Source organism: Labrus mixtus, chromosome 24, assembly GCF_963584025.1.
Source record: "Labrus mixtus chromosome 24, fLabMix1.1, whole genome shotgun sequence".
NCBI classification, from domain to species: Eukaryota; Metazoa; Chordata; class Actinopteri; order Labriformes; family Labridae; genus Labrus; species Labrus mixtus.
In genome coordinates, this window is record NC_083635.1 from 11630267 (window position 1) to 11649094 (window position 18828).

At 42.0% G+C, this 18828-nt stretch overlaps 2 protein-coding genes across 2 annotated transcripts in view; one reads left to right on the forward strand and one right to left on the reverse strand.

The window, feature by feature from the left end:
• creb3l1 (cAMP responsive element binding protein 3-like 1) overlaps nucleotides 1-15449 on the forward strand; it is a 29280-nt gene extending 13831 nt beyond the window's left edge. The window contains exons 4-13 of the mRNA XM_061032409.1: nucleotides 3843-3997; nucleotides 4102-4183; nucleotides 5009-5223; nucleotides 6121-6267; nucleotides 6519-6577; nucleotides 8801-8869; nucleotides 10459-10561; nucleotides 10799-10958; nucleotides 11098-11257; nucleotides 11475-15449. Of these exons, the coding sequence (XP_060888392.1) occupies nucleotides 3843-3997; nucleotides 4102-4183; nucleotides 5009-5223; nucleotides 6121-6267; nucleotides 6519-6577; nucleotides 8801-8869; nucleotides 10459-10561; nucleotides 10799-10958; nucleotides 11098-11257; nucleotides 11475-11511 (1187 nt within the window). The 3' untranslated portion in view covers nucleotides 11512-15449. The remainder of the gene's footprint in view (nucleotides 1-3842; nucleotides 3998-4101; nucleotides 4184-5008; nucleotides 5224-6120; nucleotides 6268-6518; nucleotides 6578-8800; nucleotides 8870-10458; nucleotides 10562-10798; nucleotides 10959-11097; nucleotides 11258-11474) is intronic.
• Nucleotides 14032-18728, reverse strand: harbi1 (harbinger transposase derived 1). Its single transcript, XM_061032410.1, has 7 exons — nucleotides 18673-18728; nucleotides 18128-18293; nucleotides 17046-17248; nucleotides 16561-16648; nucleotides 16280-16484; nucleotides 16011-16186; nucleotides 14032-15738 (listed from the first exon to the last, which is right to left on the reverse strand). The coding sequence occupies exons 2-7, from the start codon at nucleotides 18290-18292 to the stop codon at nucleotides 15502-15504; spliced, it is 1074 nt and encodes a 357-aa protein (XP_060888393.1). The 5' UTR covers nucleotide 18293; nucleotides 18673-18728; the 3' UTR covers nucleotides 14032-15501.
• Nucleotides 18729-18828: the final 100 nt, after the last annotated feature.

An 18828-nucleotide genomic window follows, 5' to 3' on the forward strand; every position in this document is an offset into this window, starting at 1 on the left:
CTACGTCTCCTGCTGCGTGGCTCCATGTATTGTTTTAATGCTCCTCCTGTCCCACTGAGATCAAACACGGGCTCCCGCCTCTCCTCTGTCAGCGCCCCGCTACGACCGCCAGGAGCTCTGTGGTCATTAGTCGCGCGCTGCATGATAGGACCTGAGCGTACCAGCCTCACAGACAGGCTGTCTTTAAACGACAGCGTACAAAGAGAAAGTATGAAGATCAGGTTTTCATCTGAGACGGAGATTCTAAATCAATCTGTCTAAAAGCTGTCAGTTGTTCTCCTGCTGGACTTTTATTCCACTATTTTCCCTCAAAATAACAACTTTTTCAAGCATATGCTGACTTTTAATGAGGACGATATCACCTTTTTCATTCCCCACTGTGTCCTGACAGACTTTTTTTGCTTGATGTCGCTCGAGTTTAACACGTATGATCGGCTTTTTTACAGTTTGAAAATGAACTTTTCCCCCTCATCTTTAAATGGTTTTCACATTTTGGGGGAAACGTTGACGTAGGAGGTGGAGAAAAGAAAAATACCACATTAGTAAAAGGCAAATATACAATACACAAAATCCAACCGTTGCTATTTTTTTCTGACGTTTCTCTTTTCCATTCTTTGGTAGATTATTTTCCCTGCAGTTATGTTAAGACCTGGCTTTTGTCAGCTGTTCATAAATCAAGCGAGTCTGCACATCAAGGGAATCATTCTTGATGAAAACAGTGGAAAACAACAACCCACAATCAAGTGCAACTGCAGACACAGATCTAAATCATGTTGTTTCTAATCGAATCTGTGTCACTCTGTCTCTGAACAAACTACCAGAGTCGATGAAAAGTTAGAGTAGAATCATTCTGTGCGTTAGGTAACAGACAGCATCGTCTGGTCTTCATTAAGAAACCGTGGTAGAGGTCGTCCAATCAGGCAATACAGGCTTAACGAGGGGCAGGGGGCTTAACGAGGCTCAGGTTAGCAGCAGGACCCTCATTAGGGGAGAGGCTTCTGACTTACACAGAGGATGTTGTTACAGTGCATCCACGTCAAAACTGAGCTCAAACGGCTCTCCTACTTCTATTTAACATGCAGTCAGGGAACTTTTCAGGATCAGGGTAGAAGTGATTGCTGATTGGCTGATTTGTTGATTAAACTTATTGTCAGACATTGTGCATCACAGCAGCTCAGTTCACAAGATAAAAATGAAAGATACAAACATTCACACAACAAATATTCAGAGGCCTTAAATGTGGGAGTCTGCTCCTTTTCTTTAACCGAATCCAGTCGGTCATCTGGTACCTAAACCAAAAAATATAATCTGTGTGAACAATTTGTTTTAAACGATTTCTACTCAGTCTCAGTTTCCAGTTTTTAACCAAAGCATTAGACCGCACTTCCTATCGCTGACATTGAGGTTTAATAGAGCGACATGATGCAACAGGTACGCTACAGCTCTGTATGTTTTGCAACCTTGAACAGGGCCATCACATTCATCAGAGTTAGATTGCATCATTTAATATTCACCCCGAGCGTGACATCAAATTAAAACAACTGTAGGGGAAATATTGTGAGTCAAATCTGAACGAATCCTCGTCCTCCGGGTGGGTGGCCCGGCTTCAAGTGGGCTCCTTTCCCGCATGTCATCCCTGATTTCCTTCTCCCTCCTCTGTCCTGTCCAATAAAGACAAAAGCCCCAAAATAACAATCTTTCTTGCATGGAAATCGGAGGACTAAGGAACTTTTGCCACAAACTGGAATCTCTGTATACTTAAATATGAACCGCTAATCTAAGAACTGAGCTCTAACAAACACCACGGACACTCATTTGTGTCTTGTACCAACATGACTTCAAGATTTCCTCTACTCCACAAGATTTTATCCAATTTGGATTTAAATATTTGATTAGAATCAACAAAGCAGATAAAAAGAGGCAACATAGATTCCACTTTTGTGTTTGCAGCTCTTGGACCTTTTTTTGTCTCAGACGGCCGAAACAGGCTGCAGGGATTTGGTCTTTTTTTTTTTTTTTTTTTAGGATGGTGTTCGTCTCTCTTGTAGTGATGTACAGGATTAAGAGACGAGCGTCTACCACACAGCTCGTAAACTTCAGAGCGTTTTTTTTTTTTAACCAGCCCAATGTTGCTAGGAAACCAGGAGGCGATTAAATGACGCTCACTCACACACGGCAGCACTCGTCTCGTTAAACTGCTACCGCTCTCTTTCCATGCACCACGGGAGCCTCTTGGCGTGTGTGTTCAGTGACCAACATCAAAGTGTGTGTCCTGGTGTTCATGTTCATTTTAATGCGGGAGAAAATCTGCATAACACTCCTTTTCCTCACAGTTTTGTAACTTTTCTCCTGTAAAAAGTTAAGTCAGGGTTTCACTTTTGAAGTTTTGCATATTGAAGATCCCCCTGGAGCAAAACCTCATTTAGCTCTCCTCTCCACCAGTGGGGTGTAGTCATTGCGTCAGTGACACTTTTGTTATTTATCTCGATTTACACTTTAATTATTTTGGGTGTCTTGCAGGACACAGGATGTTACTTGAAATATTCCATGTTAATTCCCGAGCATGTGTTAAGCTTAAAACCTTCCTCGTTTCCCACGCTGCAGGGCTTAATGCATGTGTTGTTACACTCTGTCTAATCTGTATAACCGTCCACATTTATCAAACTCCGTATCACCAGTCGTTTTCTTTTTCTCAGCTTAAAATCACGTCAAATATTGGGGAAAGATTTGCCGATAAAAAGCACTTAAAGTGGTGGTTCAAGTTTTGTTCTGACTGCTGTGAAAAGGTCATGAGTAAAAGCTGAAAACAGTGAATGAGTGAATAATAACAACTTAATACAGTCATGTGTGCGCTCTTTCTTTTGTGTTTATTGTCCAAGAAGAATTGTAACGATGTCAGCAGAATGAGGAGTTCATTAGAGGTCATTCAAAGAGGCTGCTGTTAGCGGGGGCAGGGATGCTGAGCGGAGGCTTTTCATCATCTTACCCACTTGGACCCAAACTAAACCAGGAGTGGCTGTGACTAACCCTCCTGCAGAGGCTCTCTTCTAAATATACTTCCTTTAACTCGATGTAGACTACACAATCTGACATGTTGGTAGAGAGTGATGTCCTCACTGCGTTTCGGTGAACGTCCTTTAAAATCGCGCTGAAATATTCATATTTTCTTCAGATTCTGATACCAAAGGTCGGTTCTTTTCTCAGGATGATTTGCTGGTTCAGCCCATCTTTTATTTCAGGGTTGATGCACTCAGACAAATTATGCACCACAGTTGCCAGAGCGCCGCCGTCCAGCAGTCCATAATAACCAGCTTAGTCAGGAAGTGTTCAAATGTTTGGGGAAGCTCTTTGAACGTGTGATTTATAAGCTACCAGTTACTTCCCATCGGAGGACCTACATCAAAGTTTGGTGGAGACTTATTTCACCTTTTTTGTGCCAGGCAACAATTCTAGGCTGATGCTCATCTGACCTTTTTATTATATTTATAAGTTTCCTTCTGATGATGGAAGTGGTGTTTTTAAGAAGTCCTTGTTTATAAAACAGATTCAATCATGATCGTTTGATGAAAATGAGAAAACCAGGAGACTTTTATTGGGGATTGTTTTGTCAAATTCAAACATTATTGCCATGACTTCTAAGCTTTTATGCAACAATTTCAAGTCACTAAGGACCTGTGTCCACCTGTGGGTGTTTTTTTCTGAGTCCCAGCTTCTTTTTTTAATTGTGACTGAGACTGTTGTCATAGAGACAGGATACACGTGCAGCACCTTTTCTGCCAGGTGGACACAGGCCCTAAAGCATCTTTGCAAACGTTGATTGTTTTTGTCTCCCCTTTTTGTAGAATTTGAATGGAACTTCAGCCAGGACCTTTCAGCCATCTTGGTGAAACAGGAGGAGCCCGAAGTGGTTCAAAGATTAGACCCTCAGCCTCAGGAAGGCCCGCCCCTCATATTAAGCCCCCCCCCTCCACACAGAGGATCAGCGTGGAAACACACGGTAAGCATGAAGTCAAGTCGAAAAATATCGCTAAATGTGTCGATTTTGACTGGTCCGTTGTAAAGTCAGGTTCTTCTTCTTCTTTGTTTGTTTTGTTTCCGTAGGAGCGAAGTCCAGACGATGTGAAGCCAAAAGCCATAAAAGACGAGCCCAGAGAGATGGGACAGTACCTCAGCCTGCCCAGCGGTACACACCAACACAAGCTCATGAATGAAACCTCCTTTATTTGGCACATTGAAATACATCAAATACATCACTGGAGAATAAACAGATTCAGACCGTGAGAGCAGGACAGCGCTGTCGGTGTGCTGCGATCTGGCCTGCAGAATTCCCGGTGTACTGTTCCTCTGAGTTCCTAACACAGCACAGATGTTCCCTGCTTACTGTAGACACAGTTTAAAAACATGGTACAGTTTGTTCTTCTGTTTCACAGACAACACTGAACACACAAAGGTCAATGAACTCAGTGCTCTCCATGTAGCATGTAGCCCCTTTAAGAAGTTTGTTTTCATGCATTCAATGAAGCATGATCAAAATATATAAAGTATAAGAAAACAGTTAAATAAAGTCCAATTCAAGCCAAAAATAAGTCTGTAAACAAACTACTTCTGAACCTTTTTCTCCCTCAAACTTCCAAACGAATACCTCAGTAGCTGTTTTCTAACGACCCTCGGGTGTTGGATGTCGCCTCACATCACGCAGAATCGGACGCTCGCTGAGGGATTGTTTTACCTTTCACATCCCAAACGACGCTTAATGAAACAATAAAGAACCTCGAATGAAAATATATACAGTGACTGATCAAACACATGAACCAACGCGACACTAAAAGCTGCCATTTTTTTAAAAACGTATTCAGCAGCTCGTAACAGAAGCTTTAAAAAATGTAGCCAAAAGTACTCTCCAAATCCTCGCGTCACCTTTCCTGCTCCCCCGACATACTACAAAAACATTCTGAATGTTTCAGACGCCACAGACATGTACTCACTCCACAATCCTCCTCTCCTCCAGATGACGCTCTCCAGCTCCCACCCACTCCTCCCAGCAGTAACCATGGCGACAGTGACGGCTCCCTCCCCCCCTCCTCCCCTCACCTCCCTCTGCCACCTTCCTCCCCGCAGCCACAACAGAGGCCAGGAGGTCGAGCCTCTTCCTCCTCCTCCTCCTCCTCCTCCACTTCTTCCTCCTCGGCCATCTCCTCTTCACCTCTCCTCACAGCTCCACATGTGAGTAAAGAAAACAAACACACAGAATCCAGATAAAAACAAGCTTTTTCTTTTTTTGTGACAGATTCTTTTTTTTTTGTTCTGACTGAGAGCAACAAGTTCAACTTAACTCCATGAACCTTCACTTTTCAGAACATGATTCAGACCTGGTCAGAGTTAACTTTGATTAGACACGGCCGAGTTAGTGGAACAGCTCAATGTTGTGTTTATTCACCCAGGGCTTTTTCAAGTAAACATGACTCGGATGGGAAATCTTTCAAGCATTAAAGTAATCTGCAAAGAAAACCGCAAACAGCTGAATATCTCAAAAGAAAAGCTGATGAGTCGGCGTCCTGCAGGATAATTTGGTACTCCCGCGGATCCTTAAAAGTAGCGGTGTGCGATTAGACGATCTAAGATACGATCGAGAGAGATCGTAGAACTGGGCCGCAGTGTTCATTCTATCATACTGCAGTTTGTGCTCCGACACAGACACGACTCACCCTCCCTGTTTGCTCCAGAGTGGAGCTGGACTCATCTCTGAAAACGAAACTTAAGAGTCCATCTGTAAAAATAACTCCACTCTGGTTATATGTAACAGTTTGAGATATTTCCAAACCATCAGAGTGTAAGAAACAGTTATCTGCATAGTTAAGGTGTGCACTTCTGGATGGCAAAACAACAAACCTTTTTACAAGCCTGAGAGTCTGAGTGTGGCGCTCAGACAGTCAGCGACAGGAGATATAATCCTGAAGTGTAAACGGATGCTGCCGCTGATTTTCTGCTCTCTCTTGGTTTTTAAAAAGTTACTATCAAGCATCTCAGCGCTCACCGGTTGTGAGATCTTAAACGTAATTATAAACGCAATAAAGTTGTAAATGGTTAGTAAATAAGAAATTGATGCAGCCTTTGTTGCAGAAGCTGCAGGGCTCAGGACCCCTCATGCTGACAGAAGAAGAGAAGAGGACCCTGGTCGCTGAGGGATACCCGGTCCCCAACAAACTCCCTCTCACCAAGAGTGAAGAGAAGGCACTGAAGAGGGTCCGACGGAAGATTAAAAACAAGGTGAACAATGCAGATCTCATTGCCTGTGTGCTCAGAGAGAGATTAACCATCAGAGTGTAATTAAAGGAAGAATAGGAATCATAATGCTGCAGCTGAAAAAGAGATTTAAAGCATCTGCATTGAATCTGAGCAGATCTATATGCACGCATTAGACGAAGAACAGTTTGGAAATGGAGATCGTTGTGCAAACTTCCTGGTTATATAAAAACAGGTTCTTTACCTTTGTGATCATTTTCTGCTTTCCTCCACAGATCTCAGCTCAGGAGAGTCGGAGGAAGAAGAAGGAGTACGTGGAATGTCTGGAGAAGAAGTAAGGCTTGGAAACGATCTCTGTCCCCATTTTTCCTTTTCCTTTTCCACTCCCGTCGGTTTACCTTCGTATCTTTCAGCGATGTCTGAACCTTTTTCTTTTTCCTCATTACAGTCCATCAAAAGGTTTCAAAGCAACCCTGCTGTCGTACATCAGCCGAGCTGTCAAATCACATTTCCAGATCATTCAGAGCACACAGTTGTTGCAGTCGTGAACAAAATGTCAGATATGAGAGCAGTTATCAGGTCAACAGGTGTTGCAGCGATGGAAGCGGGTCAAGAGAAGTGGTTCAGATAGAAGTGATTGTACCCGACCTAAAAAGCCTCTGCATGTTTCTAATAAGCTCCACGAGCAGAAACGTGCTCAAACTAGGATCAATATTGGAGATGCTTTTTGAAAAATGGAGAGAGGTTAGAACACAGAAAGGTTTACAGACCCATGCAGAGCTGGTTGAAGAGAGCAGCCATGTTGGATAACGAAGTCTCCCCTGAGGCCTTGTTTTACATTATTGTGATTTTTTTAAATTCAAGAGTGAAGAATGCGAACAACAAAAGAGAGAAAAGATAGAGATGTGAAAGGCTGACAGGAACTTGGCAGGTGACGTTCCCATAGGAGGCATTTTTTTTGTTCTATTTCGCGGTTTTCTTTAAGCTGCACGGAGCTGCTGAGTGTGCTAACAGACATGAGAGCTCTCTGCAGGGGAAGAAACAAATCGTCAAACTCACAGGTCGTCACGGGGTCAGAGACGGTTTCATCATTTGAAGTGAACTCCTTTCCCCCTTATCGTTTCGGTGTTATTGTGAACGTCAGCTGACATGGCGAGACTCCAATAACCTGCTGAACACATGCGGCAGATTCAGGGAAGAAGAGGGGAGAATGTGGGCTTGTCTTTATGGAGCAGCTACAGGTGGTCACTAAATCCAGGGATGGGAGCGTTACATCAAGAGTTTGGATCTTTTTAATCCACACTTTGGGATCACAGACGTAACAGAAGGTGAAGACACATAAAGCCGCTCTTTCTTCATCTCCTCTTTGTGTTGATGTTTCCTTTCCGCACACGAGGACAGGATTATCTGTGAGGAAGGCGACGGGACGCGCTCCTCAGAGGAATGTGTGCGAATGATCTGCTTTCAAACAAACACAGGAGGAGATCAGAGCGACGGGGTGCAAGATTAACACGATGTCCAGTTAGTGATAGAAATCAATGAGATTAGCAGGAGAGGATGGAGAGAGAGAGAACAAAGAGGAGAGGAGGAGCAGAACCTTTTTCCTCCCGCTGATACATGTTGCTGTGAAAATCACAAAAGGGACATTTGACAAGTCAAAAGATGCATTTTTTATACCTTAAAGACTTCTAAATCATTATAAAAGTATAAGCATCTTCGTCTAGGGTTGAGACGATACAAGAATTTTAAACTTTGATATCATTAAAGTAAAAATCAAACATTAGAAATACATGTTTTGATACCACAACAAAAATAAAAGGCACCCATATGTACTTATATTATTACTTATATATTTCCACGATTGACCCGTTGTTGGCTCTCTGATTGGTCCTTGGATCATATTTCAAATGATTTTAAAAAGTTGTTAGAGACTTAGAGTTCTCCGTCCTCATTCTTTCACTGAGGAGTCGTTTAGAAAAGAATCAAATCAATTAAATATAAATTCAAATCCTTCAAATCCTCGTTTCAAATGGGAAGGAGCTCTGCGACGAGAGCTTTTGTCTGACCTAGTAACAGTAACTAAGGAGGGCAGGGTTTGACAGAGGGTTACTTCCTGGTGAGGGCGGGGCATTACAAAGGGTCAGTTATCAAAAAATTGCTTTTAAACTCCCGCAGAGTCTACATTGCAGAAAACGAAACGAAACGTTGTTCGGCAGAGTGCAGGGGTTTGCCTGCTATTTCTGGTTATTGAAAATAAGAAGCTACCTGATGTTGGGGACCAAGGGCCTCAAGTTTTGTTGCCATGACATCAAAACAGATATCAATACTGTTGGATTTTTACTGAAGTTTAAAAAAGCGAGACAGGGACAAACTAAGGGACAAACTGAGCACGGCCAGATAGCAGTTATGTGTCACCGTCTTTTGGGGAAATTGGTCGTCGGTGACCGTTTGGCAGGTTCCCTCTTTGCACAGTTTGATAAAGGTTAGTATTTCCTATCGGCGTCAAGATCAGTGAATGCATGACATGACAAGTTCTGCGTTTGTCTGTGTGTCTCAGGGTGGAAAACTACACGTCAGAAAACAGCGACCTGTGGAGGAAAGTGGAAAACCTGGAGACTGCCAACAGGTGAGTGGACGCACACAAACACACACTGTGTGAACAGCCTGCAGCATGCAGCTGTAGTCTCCACGCTTTCACCCATTAGTGCGGTTTCTCCTCATTAGTCGCCTCCGCCTCTTCTTTTCTTTTTCCACTAGAAGACCAAGAGCTATTTTCAACTTTTTATCAGACATTATTCTCCATTAGTAGGCGACCTGTAATATGAAGTTCTTTACCGTCCTGTCTGTCCCCCGCTGTGAGGTGCATGTGTGAACAACCAGGTCAGGAGGATTTCAGGCGTCAAGAAGTGAAACATTTGACTTTTAGAAGTGAACACTTCAAAAGGAGAAAGTGGCTCTCCTGCAGGTTAAACATGCGGCTATTTGAGGTCTGTCTGCAGTTTATAAGCGGAGAAAGATTTATGGGACTCTAAACAGAAATTTGTCTGCTCCAAAAGAAACGTGTAGACTCATCCAGCTCTGTTATTATAACAATATGAAACCAATGTGCTATTATCTCCAGAGGGTGGGTGGGTGTGTCGGGACAGAGGGGGGGGTCTGTCTCTGAGTCTGTCTGTCTGTGTGTGTGTGTGTGTGTGTGTGTGTGTCGGTCTCAGTCTGTCATTAAAGCTGCGATTTAACAGCAGCTTTCATCATGGAAGGCAGCCCCCTCCCTTCCCACAACACACACACTTTAACACAGACACACACTTTAACACACACACACACACACACACACACACACTGATGAATATGTTAAACCACCACACAGGGGAACAATGAGTTGGCACAAACTGGGGAACATGAGTCAGCACGCTCACTCTCTCAGAAAATCCAAAAGTTTGTGCCGGCTGAATGAAGTTTTCAAAGTCGTGAGCTAAATTTAAGTTCCCTTAAAATGCTCAAAATGCAGTTATTAGTGGTCATCGTGCTTCCTCCTCTACACGCCCATTTTAAAGTTTAAACAAAACGAGGTTAACGCCGTTGGTGCTATCTCCACCTCCATCTGGCACTAAAATATCAACGAAAACGAGGATTTCAGCAAACGTGCAAAAAACAAACTCAAAATAATCCTTTTGTCTGAATTCAATATTTAATTTTAGTTTTTCCACTTCTGTTCTGGATATTTAAACCAAAACATTCACCCAGTCAACCAGCGTGACCTTTGTGAGTACGGTTTATTTAAAGCAGCAACAACTTGAGCTGTAAATCACTGCGGTGGAACTTCAAAGTGCGGCGTGAGTGACGCTGGTCAGAAGCGACCCATAAAAAGTTTATTACAGCTGGCATCGTGTGGTTTATTCTGCTTCATATGAAACATCACAGACTCACTGACTGTTGACCAGTTAACCGTCTGGTTTAGTTGCTCTCTGCTGCTGGTTCTCTGTCTCCCCCTAGTGGTCGGCCTGAGTCATTACACCCACTGTCAGTTTAACCATCAGAGCCCTGCTCTCCAGATCAAAGTGATTCACTAAATTCTTGTTTTTAGACCAAAGCCTTAAACAGTGAACTTGTTCTCTCTCTGGACATTTATTCAGGTAAAGAAAAATAAAAGAGGAGGAATGTTCTGCCTTTAATTTAACTCCTCTGTCCCCCTCTTTCCCGTCTCTCTGTCAGGTCTCTCCTTCAGCAGCTCCAGAAGCTTCAGTCGTTGATTTCAGGGAAAGTCGTCCCTCGTGCTTGTAAAATGGCCTCAACTCAAACGGGGACATGCCTCATGGTAAATAATGTCTGTTATCTGTTGTTTTAAGACTGAGATGTTGTAAGCACAACTTCAGGCCTCCTTTTAGAAAACAAGACAGACGACCACAGACTGACGGAAGACTGGCAGTTATATTCTGATGCACAAATGCATCTTCAGAAGTGATTCGGTGTCGTGGTTTGTTTACTCACAGAGGCTCTATAATGTTGACGTTTCTCATTAATTTCACATGTTTTGTCTGCGTTTTCTCTGCAGATGATGGCGGTGTGTTTTGTCCTGGTGTTGGGCTCCTTCTCCCCCTGCCTCTCTCCTCTCTCCTTCCTCGCTGACTCCTCCTCCTTGTCCTCTGACTCCTCCTCCTCCCACCCCTCCTCCGCTCCTCTTCAGTCAGCGGACCTCTACACCACCAGTCAGGGTAGGACATCAAAATACTCACGTTGAAGTTGTTTTAGGCTGGTGTGGTGTGTTGTGAATTTAAAGAAAGAAACACATAAATGTTTCAAAGCAGGTGAAGCTACACCAGAATGAAACAGCGTGTGTTGTTTGTGTTTCAGTCCGTTCCCGCAGTCTGCTCTTCTACGATGAAGGGTCTCCTCTGGAGGAGGTTTTGGAGGGCGACAGGCTGCAGTCTGAAACCCACTCCCACGTTCAGAGCAGCAGATACACAGCTGAGACGCAGAGAAACCAGACGACTGAGCCAAAATCAGACCACAGGTAAAGAAGAAATCTCCAAATAATGAAATCTCTTCAAAGCCGTTTTCACACATGCTCTCTGAAACCCTCCTGATCCGGCTGTTCACACCTGAGTGAAAAATGAGTCTGTTTGCGTTCACACATGCAGCTCATCCTGAAACTATCAGGAGGTTTTCAGGAGTTTTGTGCACGTGTGAAAGAAAAAAAAACTAACCCTAACCCTCTCTTCTCTCCTCAGAGAAACAAAAGCAGAAGGAGTCTCAGAGATTTTCTGACCCCGCCTGACTCCTCCTCCTCCTCCTCCTCCTCTCACGACTTCTCATCTCTGACCCCAAAACAATAACCTCGAGATTCCTCAACTCAGACCGCTTCACATCAACATCCAACTGGACCAAAACCTGCATCATCATACGTACTCCACTTCCTGTCAGATCCCCCCATCGTCCACAGCCGGCTCACTGCCGTACGTAGTGCTTCACTTCTCACCTGAAAATACTGGATTTTAAAAAGACCACAATGTTGGGATTTTACAAGTTTTAGGAGGATTTCATCCTAATTCTCAGTTAGACTAAATCATGTATTTATCATATAAAAAACCACAGATCAACCTGTAGCGTTTTAAGAATCATAATTCATCACTAAAAACTAGTCAGACCTTTTCCAAGAAGATACGACGGTGCACGTCATTTAAGGTTGTTAAAATATAAAAAATGATCAGCTTCATTTAGCCTCCAGAATCAAGGTGGTATTATGGTGCGTTCCATTTGATCTCGGATGTCAGAAACTCTGAGTTTCCTGTCTGAAACGTCAACATTAACGCTCCCCTGAAGACGCAGTCTGACTTGAAAACTCAGAGAATCTTCAGTAACCCGAGAGCGAGATCTGATTTCGGAGGTAAATTGAACGCACCATTAATTAGCTCATTGTTGTTCTAATGTTGAGAGAAACACAGAATGTCTGACAGAGCTCGACTGTGGGACTCTAGTTAATGTACTGAACAGTATTTGCCGTATTTTCTCCGTAAATGATTTAAATAATGAAAAGATGATCAAAATCGTAACTGATTAAAAAGCTGTCTCTGATCATAGTAATCGTAAGAGCACACAATGAACGCAACAGACTTGTAAAAAGACAGCGGTGCCATTTTAAAAGTGCCTTCCTCTTATTTCAGACCAACTTGGCCTTAAATGAAAAGCCGACTCACCTGAAGTCTAAAGTAGGTTTAAGTAGTTCGAATCACTCTGCGTCTCGTGTCTTTTAAACAATCATAAACACCTTGAATGTGGACATTATTTTATATGACCTTTTTGTGAATGCACTTTGTTTGAACCTTTAACTAAAACTGTTTGATGATGTGTTTACAGCTGAGAAATACGACAAAACAACAACAAAATGATGAAATATTCTTTAAAGGTCACATATTCTCCTCCTCTTCAACAATCAGTTTAAATAAGTCTATGAACCCCTCTATTTCAGCCCTGCTCAGAACAGGCTGTTTCTGTGTCTGTACCTTTAAATATGTAAATGAGCTGTGTCTGACCACGCCCCCCTCTCTGGAAGGGGCTTGGGTGTACTCGGTGCTTTCTCGCTCCATGTCCTATTGTTTACGGTGAGAAGGCAGACTCAGAGGGCAGAACAAACACCTAGCTGTGGGAGTGTCACCCACCTGGGGGAGGGGCTACTGCCCTTTGTGATGTCATGAAGGGAAAATCTCCAAACGGCCTGTTTGAGCACACATTTTCTGAAAAGTGGAGCAGGGAGAAGACAGAGAGGATGGACTTTTCTCATCATTGGGGGGTTTGTAGACAGACTAGAGACACATATTAGTTTTAGAGAAACATGGGGAAGTGTGTTTTGCAGAATATGTGACCTTTAATTAAAATTTTTCATCCGTCTCTGAAGTTAAATTAACTTTCTGTCTTTGAATTCAAATCAAACTTCTGCATCATTCCACGGGGAAACCATATTTTCATATCCAGGGACTGTTAACGGGGTCCTGACGGAGGTTGTTGGGAAACGTCACATAAAAAGTATTTTTTATGGAATTATAAATTGTACATATAATATATTTGCAGCATCGAAAAAAAAGAGCATATTTAATTTATGCAACAAAAAAAAATGTTTTTAAGATTAGTCGATCTTAATGTCTTGTTTTTTTTCTAAATAACGTTTACAAAAAAACCTTAAAAATACGTCTTATAATATATTGTGAGCATCAGAAAAGAGCATATTTATTTTATGCACAAAAAAAGAGGAAGTGTCTGTTGTGATGTTAAGGATGAAGAAGTTTTACACGATGGTGTGTCGTCGTTCACATGCTGCTTCATGGATGTAAAACTTTGACCTGTTTGTCTTTTAACTGTAATACAGTGTTTGTTCCACTGCTGTCGCATGAAATACTAAATTAATCCACTTAAAGTCAGGGTTGGTGATTTCCTCCAGATCCACTTTTTAAGATTTTGGTTGAAATTGTCTTTATTGCAGACGGAGCACTGAGGGAATGCTACTTTCAAAATCATGTTAGTTTTAGAAAATGACCAACCCTTCCTTTAAAGTTAAACAAACTTCAACTTTGACCCTCAGGTTGATCTCTTTGTTGCTATGACAACGCCAAAAATGGACCACAGACTCTTAGAAGAATGAACCTAATGTAGTTTCTCCCCCCTTGTATATGAAATGAATTGACTGGACGAGCTCATGCGACAGCGGTGTGTGTTGTATTTATTCCTGTTTGTAGAAAGTGTGTATATATTGATGAAGCCAATCAGGAGACGAAAAACATTCCAGGAATTAAAAAAAAAAACCACTAGCTTTATTATCTCCACACATTGAAGGAACTTTACTCTTTGATTTTCTGACAGATTTAGAAAACGACTGTTACAAAATGTTCATTTCCTTCACATCTCCAAACTTGTAAAGACGAATACTTGGGAGTGTTCTGTATTGAAAGTCACAGATTTTCTTTATTGTGTTCTTTTTTTTTACGAGTTTTATTTTGTGTCCCTTTTGAAAAAAATGTCAAAATGTTTTTGTGACTGCAGCCCGCAGCACAAACATCCCAATGTTTCTCATCCTTAAAGGGGAGTTCTGGTAGTTTTCAACCTCGGCCCAATTTTTTGCATGTTTACAAATGTAAAGATTTCAATGTGTTAGTGACTGAAATATCTAAAAGCTTTGGGGTTGCTTTAGTCGGAAGCAATGAATAAGTCTAAGTGACAATATCACAGAGAGAGACCTTTATGTTACAGAGGAAGACAATTTATCAACCACCAGACTCCACTGACAAAAACAGTCGTTTAAAGTTTCAGAAACAATGAAGCCGATGCTGAAGTGTAAAACCCTGCAGTCCCTCGAGTGTCCACTAGAGGCTGGCTGCAGAAGCGCAGGAAGTCACATACACACCCATTCAAAAAAGCAGAAATTAAAATGTTTACAGCCCGGTTCAAAAAAACTAAAAAGTCAGATTAGCTGACGTCTCGATCAGCACTTATGGATCGCTGGTTTTGTCAATGGAGTTTGGTGTTTTTGAATAAAGTGATATAACGGATGTCTCAAAGACTAAAACAAACATCTTGGCTCATTCTTAAAAACAACAATCATTAGCGGATGTTCTTTGCAGCCATTACCGCTCGGCTGCAGGCTGAACCGATCGTCTGCAGAAACAGTTTGAATAGATCAGTGATTTTAAAACACCAACACGTGTAAAAAAAAATGCAGCCCAGGTTAAAAACATGATACTGGAATCCCCCTTTCACAGTCGTAACGCACCAGTGTACATAAATAATGACAACAAAATGTGCAGTTGTTGTAAATAAGGGCCTTTTCTGTTTTTGTTTTTTTTGTATTGTGAGATTGTTGAATGACGTGGAAAAGAAAAAAAAAGAATCAGTGGAGTGAAGGCGGATCTAAGGAGGGAGGGAGGGTTTAAAAAATGAACATAAAAGGAGGGAGGGAGACTTTTTCCACTTGTAAAGGAACTGCGATAACACGGCGGCTGCACACAGTTTAAATAATTGTACAACTCCAGGAGGTGCTTGACATTTACCCACGGATAATGGAGCACGTTCCAGGACGTTATTTGAAATGTGACATGTTCACCTGTTGTCTTGGTTTGTTGTATAGCGTCTTGCATGTTCCTCCATATACAACTATGTTATCTTAGTGTAGTCCGTAGAGTAGAAACCAGCAAAATATTAAAAAACTGCATCAGCAACGCCGTGTCTGTGGATTCTTTTGCTTTAAATGTGACTTTTTGTTTACTCTGGTCACAGTCGTAGTTCAGTCTTTGACGCCCCAGAGAGCAGATCAGCTGTTTTGAGTATGAGCTGTTTCCGCAGGTTCTCCGCATGGCTGTCCCGGTCCTCGGGTCTCTGCTCGAGGCTCTCGGGCTGCTCCAGAGGGTCGGTTCTCTCCAGAGTCCAGGCGTCCAATCCGGACTGCAGGGAGGCGTTGTGGAGGACGCAGCAGGCGAGCAAGATGGCCGAACTTTTCTCAGGAGAGTACTGCAGAGGAGAGATGATGAGGTAGTTAAATGAGGAGAACAAGCTCTCAGTTTATTCAGTTATTTTTTATATCAGGGAGACAGCGCTCTACAATGTTTTGAATTTGGACTGCAATACACATTTTAAACATGTGAGTCAAATAAATTGAAACTTTTTTGTCTAAGAAAACAAAAAAGAAACTTCAAACGGTCACAATGGTCCCATCTGATTTATGCATAAACATCATTATTAAACTCTGATCCAGCAGAATGAAACAGAGCTCAATCGAGTACCTGAAGGTATCCTTTGGTGCCGTCCAAACACCTGAATCTGGTCTGGATGGCCCTGAAGGTCCGGTCCACAATCTCATGTGTAGTCGTGTGAGCCAGATTATACTGAAACTCAGCCGGGGTTTCTGGGTTATCGACCGGCGTCATCAGCCACTTCTTCAGAGGGTAACGCCGGTCGCCTGGAAGAAAACAGAGATGACCCTTTTTTTCATTTTCTCAACCTTTTTAGATTTGACAGAGTAAAATCAGAGAGACTGAAATCCAGGACTCACCCAGCAGCCAGCCATCCTCGACGTCCTGCAGCTGTTTAAAGAGAGCGGATCTCTCCAGAATCTCCGTGTCTTTGAGTCCTCCTGGCCAGGTTTCTGCACTGAGTAAGAGTCCTCGAGCGTTACAGAGCAGCTGACAGCCCACAGAGTGGAAGCCCTTTTTGTTCACGAAGGAAAAGTCCTCGCTGTTCGGGGCTTTGATCGTCACCTGAAGAAGAAGGAGGAGGAGGAGTGAGGATGTCGCCTGCATGCAGAGTGTTCACAAGTATTAGAATCTACTTTACCTGAACACAGTCCAGCACCCCCAGAACTCCTGGAAATCCTGCAACCCTCTGGAACTCCTGGAAGTTTTGGTCTCTGCTGGCGGGGTCTCTGATGTAATCATTTTTAAAATAAAGCACAGGTTTAAAAATAACTTAAACCAAGCAGACATGCATTTACTGTAGATGTTGGCTTATCTTGTCCGTCCATGTGTACTTGTATTTTTATATGCTAGAAAGAAAGTTATGAAAGCTCCAGATTTCATCATAGTAGAGATAATCTCGATAAATCTAAGAGGATGCAGACAGACTTCTGCACGATGATGACTTGTGCACTCCTTCTTTACTTCTGTAAAAACTATTTTTAGCCCAGTCATCTATGATGCAACATAGTTTAATAAACTTCATTGAGACAAATACAATGTTTACCAAACACAGATACACAGATGAGCCTTAGTGGGGCTTACATGTCTCGATCTGTAAGTGTATAGCAGTAGATGGTTTCATACCTGTTGAAGGTGATGAACTGAGGAGCTTTCTCCACCAGGGCTTTGGTCACGTTTGACACACATCTGGACATGGACGCCTGGCTGATCCCGATAGTATCTCCCATAGACGTCTGAAAAGAGCCGGACGTGTAGAAACCCAAAGCTGCCAACACCTGGACCTCAGGACTGATGGCTCTGGACCTCTGGGTACGTCTGCACAGAGCCTGACACACAAACACACAGATACACTTAGAGAGGATTTCTAACAATGTGTTTATTCATCATGATCATATCTGTCTCTCCATACTGTCATCTGTTCTGCACATGTTAAATTTACAAATGATCCCTGCACTCATGTTCACTTCATTTGTCTGTCTACTCGCCGTTATATTGAATAGTTTCTGCTGATAACATGTCTACACTCATGCACTTTAACTTATGTCAATACTGTCCATTTACGGGTCATCTGCAGCACAGGGGCCCCACAGGGGACCATCTTGGCTCCCTTCCTTTTCACCCTGTACACTGCAGACTTCTCCCATAAGACACCTAACTGTCATCTGCAGAAGTTCAAACCACTGTGCTGTGTCTGTGTTACACTGAATATTACAGACTACACTTTTGTCAAATAGCTGATCTATTTTTTATTTTTTAAATCTATTTTTTTGTAAATTCTTAATTTTCTTTTTTTATTTAAATTGTACTGTGTTCACTTTTTGTCTGCAGTCTTTGCTCTTTGCTGCTGTAACAATGTAAATTTCCCCGTTGTGGGATAAATAAAGGATTATCTTATCTTACGACTCTGTTTTTGCACATTTACATTTAATCTTTCATATTTAATCTTCCTTTTTAAGACTAGTAATGTTTAGTTAAATCCTGGTTGTATATATTCACATTCTTAGTTTTGATATTTTTAGTACTTATTTACTTTGTAGTTAATATTATATTGTGTTTAGATTTGTTAATATTGTGTTTTTTACTCATATTGTGTGTTTGGACAACCTGCTGCTGTAACGCCACAATTTCCCAGTTTGGGATCAATAAAGTAATTCTATTCTATTCTATTCTATTCTATTCTATTAAAACATGACAACCAGGCTCACCTCTCTGAGTAACTCCACCAGGTAGAGGATGAAATGTCTGGGGAAGCCAAACTGTGAGAGGAGGAAATGGTCAGAGACAGAGTCCAGGTCAAAGCGGTCCAGGGTTTTTTGTCCTCGGCCATGTAAGAGGAGATCACAGTCCAGGATGGCTATAGAGATCGCCATTCTGAGGGTATAAATCAAATAAACAGAATGAAATGTTTTACCTCAAAGTGCACAAACACACAGAAATCCCAAAAGCATGTTTGCAAATTGTCTCGTAAATGCAAATACTGTCACATCCCTGCACAAACTGCACAACTGTGGTTCAATTTATCACATAAAGTGTGTGTTTCATGTCATGTTTTGATATTTTGTTGCACTACTGTATTAAAAATCAAGTGAGGCTAACATGCTAACTACCTTTAAAATGGCTGTAAACGTTATTTGTGCTTTTAAATAGTCTGTTAAAAAGTCTGTTGATTATTTTAGTTGAAATGTCTATGAATCGAGAGTAAAGATTGGGCTTTAATGTTGCATTTTTAATTAAAAAAAAAGGCTCGTACCTTTACAGAAGTCGTGCAGCATTTGTAAACAAAACACAAGTAGACGCAGCTTTCTGCGCACATCCGCAGATTCGACACCGGTTTCTTGTTTTATACTTAAATGATTGTTTACTGGTTAAAAAAATATTTCGCATTTTTTTTTATTTTATTACGCTT

Excerpts from the sequence above, each read along its gene's own strand:
- harbi1 (XM_061032410.1), bottom strand. The coding sequence starts at position 18,292 with ATGGCGATCTCTATAGCCATCCTGGACTGTGATCTCCTCTTACATGGC. Across the intron at positions 16,187-16,279 it reads CGAGGATGGCTGGCTGCTGG|GCGACCGGCGTTACCCTCTG; the intron begins GTGAGTCCTGGA and ends GTTTTCTTCCAG. Across the intron at positions 15,739-16,010 it reads GCACCAAAGGATACCTTCAG|TACTCTCCTGAGAAAAGTTC; the intron begins GTACTCGATTGA and ends TCTCCTCTGCAG.